Genomic DNA, 13,348 nt, shown 5'->3' with positions numbered 1-13,348 from the left:
TGCTGGAGCCACCACTAAACAGAACATGAAACTCTCCCAGTTTCCTCTTGGTTGACCTCTGTAACCTCTCAAAAAACAAACCAAAAGAAAAAAGATCCAACTTTATGCAACTCCTCTTCTAAGATGGCATCTTGAATGTTAGGAAGCTTAGGATTGGGTAGAAGCTTCCATGTGGAACCATTACCACCTCCCAACCACTTAAGAGTGTCACTACTAGCCATTGACTTCTACTGAACTTAAACTTTGCAATTTTCTTCATCGAACAGTGTTCTTGGAGACAATTTGCAAACAATATCTCGATTAAGGTCAAGTGGAGGGAAACACATCAGCCTAAACAATTGAATGCTATCTGTTTTCAAAGCTTACACCAATCCCTATTGACTATGAACTATGGAGATGCTAGCACTTGATAAGCCCACTGGAGTTGAAGAATAAAACCAACTAAATAGACATGCATGCATAGTATTGGACAAGAAAAAACTGCACAAATATGAGCATAATGCTATTACCTAAGGATGATGTTGCTAAAGATGAGTATAGTGGCCGTATAGAAAATTACAACGAATATATAACCAAATGAATCAAGTAAGCTTGGATTCACTCTTAAAAGAAAGTGCAAGGTATAGACTCATGATAGGCATCCACAAGAGAATATAACCATCAGCTCTATCATGCATAGTATTGACTAAGAACTATGACTCCCTACTAACATCTGCCCAATAGTGGGCATAGAAGTAGGTTTCAATATATGTTCCCACACCCACACCACACACACACACACACACACACGAGCATACATCAATACATAGATGTACATACTAAGTGTTATGTCCCAGACATCGGGATGGGCATCTGAGCTATGTACAACCAGTGTGAACTGACCCTATGTATGAACGCGCCCTTAATTGAAGGAAGGTTAAGAAGGACGATTAATAAGTCTTATAAATAGGACTGAGATCGCCACACTTGTACTCCAGGCCCTTGGCAACTCTACCCACACATTGCTTAGTGTGGGCTTGTTGTGTGGGACACCAACCCTTGCGGTAGAGAATAGTGCGTTAGCTGCAAGCTCCCAAGCTAGAGGGTGAGCCCCCAATGGCTCTATGGCTAGGAGGTGAGTCTATGTCATGTGCATAGCAGCTAAGGTACGGGACGGGACGTTTTATACAGGGCGTTTAATACGCATACTAGACATATTTTTTGAGGATCAAAATAAAATACATCGATTTCAAATTTTTTTTTTTTACAAGTATTATATTATATGGGTCCACACAAAGGTATATAATTTATTGAAGTCAAATGTTGCACATAATTAAATGGAAAGTTGACATCTGTAGACCCTAAGCTCATTGCTCAGTCAATGATCATTTCCATTCTTTAAGTGTACATAAATGCCCAAGTTTTTTAACAAAGCAACGTACTGAACGTTTTAAAACGTCCCATTCTGTACTCTATTTTAAAAACACGTTTTTTTTAACTGCTATGGTCACGTGCGCGTTGCACTTCAGCCATGTGGACAAGCTACTGCTACAAGTCAACGGCAGTCTTAATCAGAGTTAATCTTAATTAGCTTAGGATCTAGCCAAGCACTTTGTGAGCCTCTAGAAGAACGTTGATCAGGCAAGTCATAGTTGCATACCCTCACTTGCACAATACAATCACTTAAGTGATTTATTAATAAGTGACTTTGATATGACATTTATAAAAAGTAGGCAGGGAAAATGGCAAAAAAAACCTATAAAAGAGCACTTGGCCTTCAATTTTTAGGACATCAAAACATACTAATCACATGGGCATCCAACGCCCACAACACCTCAACACCTAGCGTTTCCATCACCAGCATCATCAACGTTTTTGCATCAATTCAGCCTAGCGTTTTTGCATCAGCCCAACGATTTTGCACCAGATCAGCCCAACGTTTTTGAACCAAATTAGCCTTAGCATTTTGCGTCAGATCAACATCAGCACAAAGTATTTCGGTATTCAACGTTTAGTCATTGTATCATCATTTGTGCAAGTTATATAAAGCAAGTACTTGCTCTGGCAACAAAGCAAGGGGGGCCTTGGGGGTAGTTGGGACCTACATGCGATGTCCTCTCTCTCATTGTGTTTAGTTTAGTTTCTCTCTCAAGTGAAATAAAGTAACCTTATGTTTGTCCAAAGTACTAGATCCGAGTTAAAATCCTTAAATCCTTCCGCACAATGGCAACAACCTTGCCAGGGTCGTCTCCGTGCAAGCACCACGGTCCATGTCGTCCACCTCTCTCCCTCGCTTCTCTCTCTCTCTATGCGTCTAGATGTGGGTGCTTTTGAAGAAAGTTTTAGTAGGAGAGATATCATCCTCTACTCTGAGACACATCAAGCCCCTGGGCAGTCTATGCCTCACATTAGTGGATACAGATGGGAGACTGCATGTAGACAGGAGACACGATCAGAGCATAGAGGGCGGGGCTCAGGTGGAGTGGCAATGTTATTCAAGGAGGAGTTGCAACCATTGATACACATAACTCGCAGAGATGAGCAAGCTAGGTACATGTGGGTGAGATTAAGAGTAGAAACAGGCAGATATTTTTACATTGCTATTTGCTACTTTCCCCCGAGTACGTCAGTGTATGCACCACCCAGAGGACAGTCCCCCTTTTCTATTTCGGATGATGACATCTCGGAGTTCTCTAGAGATGGTGACATCCTCATTCTAGGGGATTTCAATGCTAGGACTGCTCATTATCAGACAATTTTTTATGATACTTCAGAAGAGATGCTGAGAGAGCTGGATGTTCCAGAGACATGCCTATCCAAACTAGCACAAGATGGGGAGCATACTGAGTATGGACGACACTTGATAGACATGGGGACTGCACATTGATTGGTCATCTTGAATGGCCTACACAGATTTCCCGCTGCGGGAGGTTTTACATGCTTTCCACACAGACATGGAGCTAGCACAATGGATTATGTCATGGCACAGCCGAGTCTCATCTCGAGTATCCGGGACCTCACAGTTGGACCCAGACCTATTGGTGTGGCAGTGGACCATGCTTTTGTGTCGTTGACCATCTCTTTCAAGTTTAGTGTAGCACACAGGCCACAAGCAGCAGCTCCTACTCGCTACACCTTCACGCGGGAGGCGGACTCTGTATACATAGATGGGATCTATAGACGTTTGTGTACAGAAGAGCCAGGGCGACCTATGGAGGAGCTTACAACTATACTGACACAGACGTTACATGATGCAGCAGCAGAGGCATACCCATACACACAGCCTGAGCAGAGACGTCGTTCTGGGAGTATGCCCCAGAACAGCTGGTATGACAAGGAATGCTGAGAGACCAGAGCTAGACTTCAGAGAGAGGTGCTTTTGGGGGACATCACTCACAGACAGTCACAGATTGACTTCCGACGCCTAGTGCGGCGGAAGAAGAGGGCATAATTTTTGGCTCGCCTAGAGCAGGATCTATACCAGCTATTCTTGAGTCAAGACTCACGTGAGGCATGGCGGCTCTTTCATGAACACTCCCCTCCCCCTGCCATTACCTCCACAGAGGCTTGGGGCCAATACGCGTCATCTCTGTACACAATTCCTGGACAGCCGCCCCTTCCCGACCCCCCCGATCCATGCCCCCATACATGTGCTTTTTTCATCGCCGCTGAGATGATGAGGAAGGCCATTGACAGGATGAGGATTGGGAGAGCATATGATCATGATGGCTTAGTGGCTAAGCACTTCATGCATGCCAGAGATCTACTAGCAGAGCTCCTAGCAGTTATGTTTAACCGTGCCATGTGTGAGGGCTTGCCTGATACGTGGAGCCTATCTACTATTGTACCTATCTTCAAGTCAGGAGACCCTATGGAGCCTGGGAATTATCGCACTATCATGATCGGACACACATTGGCACGGTTGTATGCATCCATTCTTGAGCAGCAGCTGAGTAGATGGGCAGAGAAGGAAGGGATACGCCCAGCCGGGCAGGCAAGATTCAGGAGAGGTTTTTCTACTCTTGACCATATCTTGACACTCCGAGCTATCATTGAGGAGGGCAGATTACATGGGAAACGGATCTATTGCAGCTTTGTGGACTTCCGCAAAGCATTTGACACCGTACCCAGAGCTAGATTGATGCACAGATTACAGGAGATGGGAGTACCCACCGAGCTCATTTGGGGGGTCATGGCATTATACAGGTCAGTAGTGGGGCATGTACGCACCCCAGAGGGTCTATCCACACCGGTTTACTCCACTATTGGGGTGAAGCAGGGCTGCCCGCTCTCTCCTACTTTATTTGGTATATATGTAGATGAGGTTTCTGACTACATTAAGAGAGATGGCACTGTACAGATCAGTAGTGGGGCATGTACGCACCTCAGAGGGCCTATCTACAGTGGTTCATTCCACTATTGGGGTGAAGCAGGGTTGCCCGCTCTCTCCTACTCTGTTTGGTATGTATATGGATGAGGTTTCTGACTACATTGAGAGAGATGGTGATAGAGGTGCACAACTGGCAGGAACATGGATCCCACTATTGTTATATGTTGATGATATTGTGTTGATTTCCGACTCTCCAGAGGGGATGCAACGTCACTTGGATGCTTTGCATAGCTTTGCCCATGAAAGTGGCTTGTCTGTCAACCTTGGTAAAACCAAGGTCATGGTATTTAATACGACCCCACACTAGATCAGGAGGTCAGCGCCCGCATTCACATACGGCCGGAGACAGTGGAGTATACAGATGCTTACACCTACCTTGGAGTGGTTTTTAGTGGACCAGCATTTTCATTGAGAAGAGCAGCAGAGACTAGATTGACCAGAGTCCACGCAGCATTGGGTAGATTGGAGAGGATGTGTTCACATGTTCAGTTTCAGGAGCCTCGGACGAAGCTCTGGCTCTTTGACACCCTGGTGGCTTCTGCATTGCTCTATGGAGCTGAGATTTGGGGACCTTCATTGGACCATCATGGGAGGACAAGTCACATTGATGGATGGGGGGACATGGAGAAGCCACTAGTCTCTATGATCTCACGTCTCATTAGAGCCAAGGCTTCAATACCACGTGCCATTATACGAGCAGAGCTAGCTGCCCCCCCGCTAGTGGTTGAGGCGCTCACCAAATCTGTCTCCTTCATGCACCACATTTGGGAACTTCCCTGAAACAGATATGCCCGCCTTGCACTTGAGTCCTCTCGACAGTTAGCCATGCAGGGAGATACAGCATGCTAGTATGGGGAGATGACATCATGGTTTCAGGCGCATGGGTTCAGCATAGACACACTGCCCCCCTTCCAGTACTCACTGGGTGCACCCTCTCTGACTCTCACACAATCCGAGATCACCAGGCTCATCTGCTAAGACCTGACTCAGCTAGACATCAGGAGGACATGGATTCAGCCAGCACAGGAGCTGGGCACGAAGATGGCTTTCTACAGAGAGCATCTTCTCCAGCTTATGGAGGACGGTTTTGTCACGAGACCTAGATACATGGACACCCACTTGTCTCATGGGATACGGTGTGCTATTGGCCAGCTACGCACATCTTCACACCAGTTGCGGATCGAGACTGGGAGATACAACAGAGTACCGATAGAGGCCAGGACATGCCTCCTATGTGACCTGGAGCCTGAGACAGAGTTGCACTACACATGCCACTGCCCCGTCTACTACGAGATACACGGCCACTTCCACTACTTGTTCAGAGAGGGCTTCGGACCACTCTCCACAGTCATGCGGTACGAGGATCAGAGATGCTTGGGCTGTTTTTGCTCGAGCTGCACAGACACAGAGAGAGCCTAATGAGAGGAGAGGCCAGCCACTCTCCACAGTCATGCGGTACGAGGATCAGAGATGCTTGGGCTGTTTTTACTCGAGCTGCACAGACACAGAGAGAGCCTAATGAGAGGAGAGGCCAGCCAATCTCAGAGACAGATCACAAACTTCTTTAGAGCAGACACTGGACACCCGGAGGAGCTACTACCACAGGAGAGCTCGCCGCCTCACACCGGAGGCACACTGATTGACCGAGCGACCGAGCTAGGGAGATCCAGACGCCCACAACTGCGGAGGACTATACAGCATCGACGGAGGTTGCATCAGAAGATTCAGATCACTTTGGCCCAACATGCACGACGCCCGGTCAGGCTATTGACCATGACGGAGATTGATGAGATCCGCCAACGACCGATGCTGGATCTTTTGTGATCTGTGATTTAGCTATCCCACCTAGTTGGATCTTTTGTGATCTGTAATTTAGCTATCCCATCTATCTGCTTAGATCACACCTAGCTGTTTCAGATTCCATAGCGTTTTATTCTATCATTTATTTTGTCATTTTTGTTACTGACTTTGTATCAGATCCACCACATTGTAACTTTCTGGTCTCATAGGTCATTCTGGCCTTCTGAAGACGTTAATATAACATTTCATTTCTCTCTCTCTCTCTCTCTCTCTCTCTCTCTCTCTCTCTCTCTCTCTCTCTCTCTCTCTCAACGTGCCTTGAAGTTGCCTATAATGTGAATTTATCCAGCTCAGGTTTCTTTTAGCATGTCTCAAATTTCTTTTCGTGTGTCCTTGCTCTCGACTTATTAGCAACTCCCACCCTTAGTCCATCCCGCATCAGGCACGCTCCCATCTTCATCACTATGTCTTTGAACGACATCAGCATCGGATACACGAAGATCCAAATCTTGAGTACCAAGATCTGCTTGCCTTGCATGCGAATTCGAAGGAGTTGGAGACAAGATCCCTAACCCTGTTTTGCATTCGCATTCGCATGTAGCATGCATCCACTTCCGTCGACATGGAACCATTGGAAATACCTCTGAGCACCCTTACCTTTCATCTTCATCGGCAATGTTTTCACAACAGGACTATTTGGGTGGTAGTATTTACTCACAAGGTAAAGCCAACATCAAGGCTGATATTCTGCGACACTAATAAGGTTGCCTAGTAACTCGTATGCTCGGTGTTTACATCGGAGCAATACCTACATCTGCAATACCCACAAGATTGGAGGAGTTTTCATTGGTTTATGCACCCACAAGCATCAAAAGCATTCAACATCAGAAGTACACAAACCATCCACAACTGCGTGCCAAGTTTCGATCATAACTCTAGAGATGCAGCGCAGACTCAGCCATGATGAAGCCTACCACTGAAAAGTATGAAAAATTAGCACAAAAATAAGGTTAGCTGATAGTGGCATACACACCACATCTCAACTGATTGTAGCTCGGATTAACGTCACAATGTGAAGTCTACATATTTGCTATACAGCTAATAAATATACCTAGATGAAATCATAATCAATTTCCAAATATAGATGCATACAACTCCATGGAGATTCTTACTATCCACATGTAGGTCACGCTATCCACTCACATTCTCTTGCTGTGTCTAGGGCAGCAATTATTCCATACTCTTTTACAATAAGTTCTTCAATTCCATCTACTAATGCGAGACAAATTAAGCTAGAGCCTCCTCTCCATCCGGCATCATAATCCCAAGTGTCTTCTTTGATGAGTTTCTGGTCTTTAAAAGCAATAGCCATTGTTCTCAAGAAGTGTGTAAGCTTACTTCCAAGTAATGTCACATTCCACTAATCAAGCCCAATGATTTTGGTAGAGCCCACACTACTCATTACTGATGCACGACTCAAGATCGGTATCCCTTGCCACGTGAAGTGGCAAAGGTGTGAGTATAGCAAGGGGTGGTATTCATTTACGCACTCGGAACTTGAAAGGTTGTCCCAAGCTCTCAAAAGCCAACAAACTATAGGCCTATGGGTACTCAAAACCTGCTAACCTAATAGTCTTGAACGCCATGCCATCATGAGCTCCATAAAGGATCGCATACTCATCATTAAGTTGTAGTGGATACAAGAAGAGTCTGCAAATGAGATGGTACAATTGCTACAATTAAAACAATTTGTTTCTTTAGCTAGAGAAGAGTGTATAAAAGCATCCTCAACATTCATGAGCACATTTCTCCATTGAGCTTCCATTGCCCTTTGCTTAAAATTCTTCTAAGCCACACATATTCCACTAAAAGTTGTAGACCTATCAACTGCACTATAAGCTTTGGCAGAAAAAATAATTTGGTTTAATCGTGGTAACGCTAATAAGAAAATGTATTCAGTGCATGCATGGTTCAAAAAAAAACTGTCTTTTTTTCTCAAATGTTGTGACTTTCTTGTCGTTGGTAGTTCAAATATGGATGTCATTACTTACTGAAAGAATGTTGTCAACATCATTATTTATTCTCCAATGCAGGCTGTCCAGAATCTGACAAAAATGACCAATCATCAAATTCTATTGAGTCTTGTCCCAGCTCATGTCATTAACTTGAAAAACCCCAAAATTGAAATTGAAATAAAAAATTTGCAACAAAGCAATCATGGATTGCATTTGCAATACCATTTTGAGAGCCTTTGAGACATTATTTTCCCGGGCTTTCAGAAACCGTTCTGCAACAACTTCTGGATATCCCTTATGCAGATTCTGTTACAAGAAAGAAAGACATGGGACTTCAGTTCAACAAGAGAAAGCGGCATTATTGCAATCCCTACATAACAGCTGCATATAGCAGGGAAGAATACGAGAGACAACACCAAGGACATCACCTTCCAAGCTAATGCAAGTTGTGCATCTCCTGCAGTCGCTGTATTGTGTAGCATATAAACAGAAAGGTTTAGCAAAACAACACTTTTCTCACTCTACAAAAAAACATTCACAAGAACAGTACACTAAACAAATTAATAAGCACAGAGGAGCTCATGTCTTCAAAGAGACATTATCAAAACCAGGAGTACTTACAACCCTGACATGATTATGCATTGCCATGTGTTTTATGGCATTCATGAGCCACTTTCATTGGACATGTCTATAAACATCGTTCATGGGTAAGAATGTGTAACTCATGTGCTTGATTATTTTGCATGTAAGTTCGATGTAATTGGCTATGGGTATACGCAACACAGCGCTTTAGCCTGTTGCAACACCGGCACTTGGCAAACCCAATGAGTGAAATGACAATGCATTGAGTGTGTGCGTGCGTGTGCGTTCGCTAGAGCACCTATGTGCATGCATATAGATGGATTGGTAGAGACAGTGAGAGAGCACAAGTGTGATTGCAGAGAGAGGCCGAAAGAGCAGAGAAGACCTTGCTCTAAAGTTCAGTATGTGCGTAGATGGAGGACGAGAGAAGAGAAACAGACCTTGTCGTAACGAGAGAGTGAGCTCCCTGACAGCTTCGGGAGTTGCAGACACCATCGCAAACTCCGCCAAAAAAAATTCGCGCAAATGAGCAGAAGAGAGAAAACTAGTTAGTAGATGTGTGTGTGTGTGTGTGTGTGTGTGTGTGTATGAGTGAGAGAGAGAGAGAGAGAGAGAGGGAAAACTGGTGGGCGAAAAACTTTGAAGAGAGTTATGCGCTGAGAGAGAGAGTGAGAGAGAGAGAGAGTGCGGAAAAACTTCAAACTTCAAGGAGAAAATGCGCAGAGAGAGGGGAAGAGCGAGAGTTCGATTGCAAGCGCAATTGGACTTGGTAATTTGTGTGTGTGTTGTTTCTGCGCACTTTGGAGAAGGGGGGGGGGGGGGGGAGAAATGCGTACGTTATGTGTTGTGCGCAGTAGGAGTGTACGATTATACGTGCACACTCACAGAGTAGGGAGCCGGGACTCGGGACAAGTAGGCCTAGTAGGCTAGTACACGCTCACATTTCGCGTGTGTGTGTGTGTGTGTGTGTGTGTGTGTGTGAGAGAGAGAGAGAGAGAGCTCAGAAGAGAGGAGACGAGGTCCGTGGTCGCAGACTCGCAGCCACCAGAAAACTGGTGTGTGTCGGGCACTACTGGGCCAAAACGTGGAGAGTAGGGGACCGAAACTCCGAAAGTCCACAAATTATCAAGGCTTGACTAATTAAGGCCCTAATATTGTTCTCCCAGAGGTGTTACTTTAATAATAGTTCTGGCCTTAATTTAATTTTCATTTGGCAAGCAAGCTAGTTACTATTGGGCCCCTCACACTGGGACAGGCAATTTGCGGTCATGCTGAGATGGCGTGCTGGGATTTGGCGAGGGAAAAGTGAAAGTTGGTTTCGTGAGCTTGTCAGAGGGGCGGGCTAGCTTGTTCGACCAACTTTTGATAACAGCGGCCAAGCTTCAAAAGTGAGCGCGCGAAGATGCCTGATAGGATTTGACCTCACGCGATCAGCCCGCATTGCGGATGCGCATCCACTTGGCTACGCACTGTTCGCTGCATCTGACATGCATGCTTTTGTTTAAGTCTTTTGTGTGACACAAAATGGTGGCGGCCACTTGCAAAAGTGAACGGGGCGGGCGCCCCTGTGTGACAGGGGCCTTAGTTCCAAATCGCGTCATCGATCGTTCAATTAGAGCAGTTGCATCTGCATGCCCCTCTTACAAACAGTTGCAACCTAATGGCACTTTGGAGTCCCCTTGCTTTTTTGCCCCTATTCAATCCTCTTTTCTTTGATGAGATTCGAATTCGAGCTCATATAACCCATTTCGGTGAAAAGTTATGTACCTTTCTAGATTCAATCACTTTTAAGAGGCCATCATAATTTGTCACTGTATTTGGGACACTAATTGAATAGGACTCGGTCTATACACGCCACAACGCTCACCTTAGATTGATTACAATCTATTTCTGTGTGAAAAACAATGTCCACATTGTTGAAAATGGAGCTAGTGTCTACAAGCACCCACCCAAATTATTTGGCAATAGGCCTCAACAAAGTTGTGGCAACTCATCCTTTTGGCCTACAAATGGCCTTGGTAAAGCCACTGTTGGGAGAGTTGTGGACCGTTGGATAAAGCTTGTTCATTGGTGCCACTTGGCAAACTTAGTGATGGCCATCTTTCTTCTTCTTACAAGAGGGGCATTAACTAGGAATCATCTTATGTAGGCCATTGTGACGTATAGTTAAAACTTGTTTTGCCTGCTTGCTATGGTGACTTCCGTAAACATACAACATGAGGAATGCCACAATTGTAATTAAGTCATGCGTAAATGGTAAATACTAGATGAGTTCTTGTTAATGATTCATCGTTTTGACAAGCTTGAACTGTCAACATAGGGATTCTAATCACTGTAGTAGTTTAGCCCTCTAAACCCCTTGATTCTTCCGTGTGCACTCCACTATCTCACCTTTTTTCTCGCTCAACTCTTGTCTTTTCTAATCAACGAAATGTCATTCTATACACTATCTTTCAATCCACCATGAACATGCAGATACTAAGAGAATCTGTCTTTCAATCCACCATGAGCATGCAAAATAATAACATCTTATTTAACTAGGCTTCTTTTCGTTGTAGTGCTAGCAAATACCTTTTCAAGCTTTGGACCTTTGGTGCATGTTGCATTCAAAAGATTCACACTCATAAAAGGAATGTTCAATGAATATCGAGAACGCTCACTAGAATCTAGGCACGCAATTTCCCCATGAGGTGAAATGTAGCTTCCACAAGTATATACTTTACACATAGGTATTGCAAGGCCAATCAAGATTGAATCATATATGCATTTCTTTGTTGAAGAGTCAATCACTCAATCATACGTTATGGCGTACATGTTGTTTTATACATCTATTTTCAAAGCACTACATAATTGTACATAAATTAGGGCCCCTCCACACCAGTGTTCGGGAAAGTCATGTTTCCTCCTCCTCCTCAGGATCTAAAATGGGAGTTCTAATAAAATTGCAGAATTTTTTGAACTATTTCCTTGTATTTTTTACCGGTTTCTCTTCCATTTTCCCTAGTTCCAAACCAGCTATTCTAGATTTTGAACCGGCTATAGTTTAAGCTAAAGCAAATGTTTCTCGAACATTGATCTGCACGTCGGTGCTTGAAAAAAAAAAACCATTCTCTTGAGGACAAACAAGCTAGAAAATCCGCATTTATGCCAAAATCTAGGGTACTCTCTGGGAATTACAACTAAAATGCACAATCTTTTTTACCTTGAAAATCAAGGTCCAAAAGAATTAGGAGGCGCTCACACTAATGGGGTGGTAACTCTTTTGAGTTACCCCCTCTCACCTCAAATAACTTTAGCTCTTTGAGGTGCAGTTGCAAATCAAAAAGGCTACCCCCCTCCCGAGCTAATGAGAGTGTAAGGCATATATCACAACAATCTACTCCTTGAGAAAAGCTATGATTACCCCCCTTGGTGAGGGGGGTACCTTACGACCAGGTTTTTTCATTTTGACATGGAAATTTACATTACAAACCGAAATATGGGAGCATTGATCCTTGCATCCATAACATGAGCGTTGCAAGCTTCAAATGTATGTCACTGGCACTTGTAAGTTGTATCTACTTAAGGAAGGAACTAGAATGCCTTGGGAGGGTTATAAGCTCACGGCAACTAGAGAAGAGTGCGCGGGGGCGCAGGGGAGGGGGGGAGGGAGATCTCAATCTTTTTTTGATACATGTTGTCTCTATTATGAGAAAATCTTGTGAAGTATGGTAAAGGCCGTTTTAGAGAAAGTAACCTAAGCAAACCTAAACCTCAACATATGCCATCCAAACCCACATGTGATGATAAATATCGACATATGCCACAAGTAACGTAAGCAAACCTAAACCTCAACATATGTCATCCAAACCCACATGTGATAAATACCAATTTTGCACAATAGCTATAGAGGTGAAATAGGCACACATATTTAGGCAAGATTAGCCATATGAACATATCCTTAGGTAATATGTGCTCAAGCATCTGGTTTATGGTAGACAAGAGTTCACAAACTATTACCCAAGGGGGCTATCTTAGTTGGAAAAGGGTTGGACTTTCATCACCACTAAGCACCCTTGGCGATATCTCAAGGCAAAAGATGGTCCCGAGTATCGGCTGCACGTTGTTGGTGGAATAAAAAAGCTGACTTGTCAACACTTCAAAAGAAAAAGAGTTTACAAACTATGTAAAGTATTATACTACTATTACATCTTCACGATCTTTATTATGACCACGAGGAGATAGGGAGCTCATAGTGAGCACCCTACCATAGAGGGCTATAGATAGAGAGTACACAATACACAATGCATTATTTGTGCATTATTTGTGGATCACACATCAAGGCCTTGTTATATAGTGGTGGCCTATATGTCTACACAAGCCTAAACCGCCCACCAAGACTATGACCCTGGTCCCTTGTGTGCCCTTACCCCTACACCCTAGCCACCCACACCCTAGCGTGCAAACTTGAAGTCTAGTCAAGATCCACCACTACTAAATGTGGCACCATTATATGCCATTGCCATTATAAGTTGTGCCATAGTACTGCCACCGTAAGCGTTGCAATTTTGTTTAAAGCTCAATTATATGTCCTTGTAAAATC

At 44.2% G+C, this 13,348-nt stretch overlaps 2 protein-coding genes across 2 annotated transcripts in view; one reads left to right on the top strand and one right to left on the bottom strand.

The window, feature by feature from the left end:
- The window catches only part of LOC147432971 (phosphatidylinositol/phosphatidylcholine transfer protein SFH1-like), a 40,486-nt gene extending 30,655 nt beyond the window's left edge, over positions 1–9,831 (bottom strand). Inside the window, exons 1-4 of the mRNA XM_086492714.1 lie at positions 9,207–9,831; positions 8,613–8,650; positions 8,407–8,490; positions 8,221–8,274 (exon numbers count right to left, since the gene is read on the bottom strand). Coding sequence (XP_086348840.1) covers positions 8,221–8,274; positions 8,407–8,490; positions 8,613–8,650; positions 9,207–9,261 — 231 coding nt within the window. The 5' untranslated portion in view covers positions 9,262–9,831. The remainder of the gene's footprint in view (positions 1–8,220; positions 8,275–8,406; positions 8,491–8,612; positions 8,651–9,206) is intronic.
- Positions 2,899–3,489, top strand: LOC147432972 (uncharacterized). Its single transcript, XM_086491684.1, has one exon. It carries the CDS (start codon positions 2,948–2,950, stop codon positions 3,323–3,325), a length of 378 nt encoding a protein of 125 aa, XP_086347810.1. The 5' UTR covers positions 2,899–2,947; the 3' UTR covers positions 3,326–3,489.
- Positions 9,832–13,348: the final 3,517 nt, after the last annotated feature.

This window comes from Adiantum capillus-veneris, chromosome 20, assembly GCF_014529385.1.
Source record: "Adiantum capillus-veneris isolate H3 chromosome 20, ASM1452938v2, whole genome shotgun sequence".
Classification (NCBI taxonomy): Eukaryota; Viridiplantae; Streptophyta; class Polypodiopsida; order Polypodiales; family Pteridaceae; genus Adiantum; species Adiantum capillus-veneris.
Note: the sequence above shows the minus strand (reverse complement) of the source record. Positions and strands in the feature narration are given on the sequence as shown.

Excerpts from the sequence above, each read along its gene's own strand:
- LOC147432972 (XM_086491684.1), top strand. The coding sequence starts at position 2,948 with ATGGATTATGTCATGGCACAGCCGAGTCTCATCTCGAGTATCCGGGAC.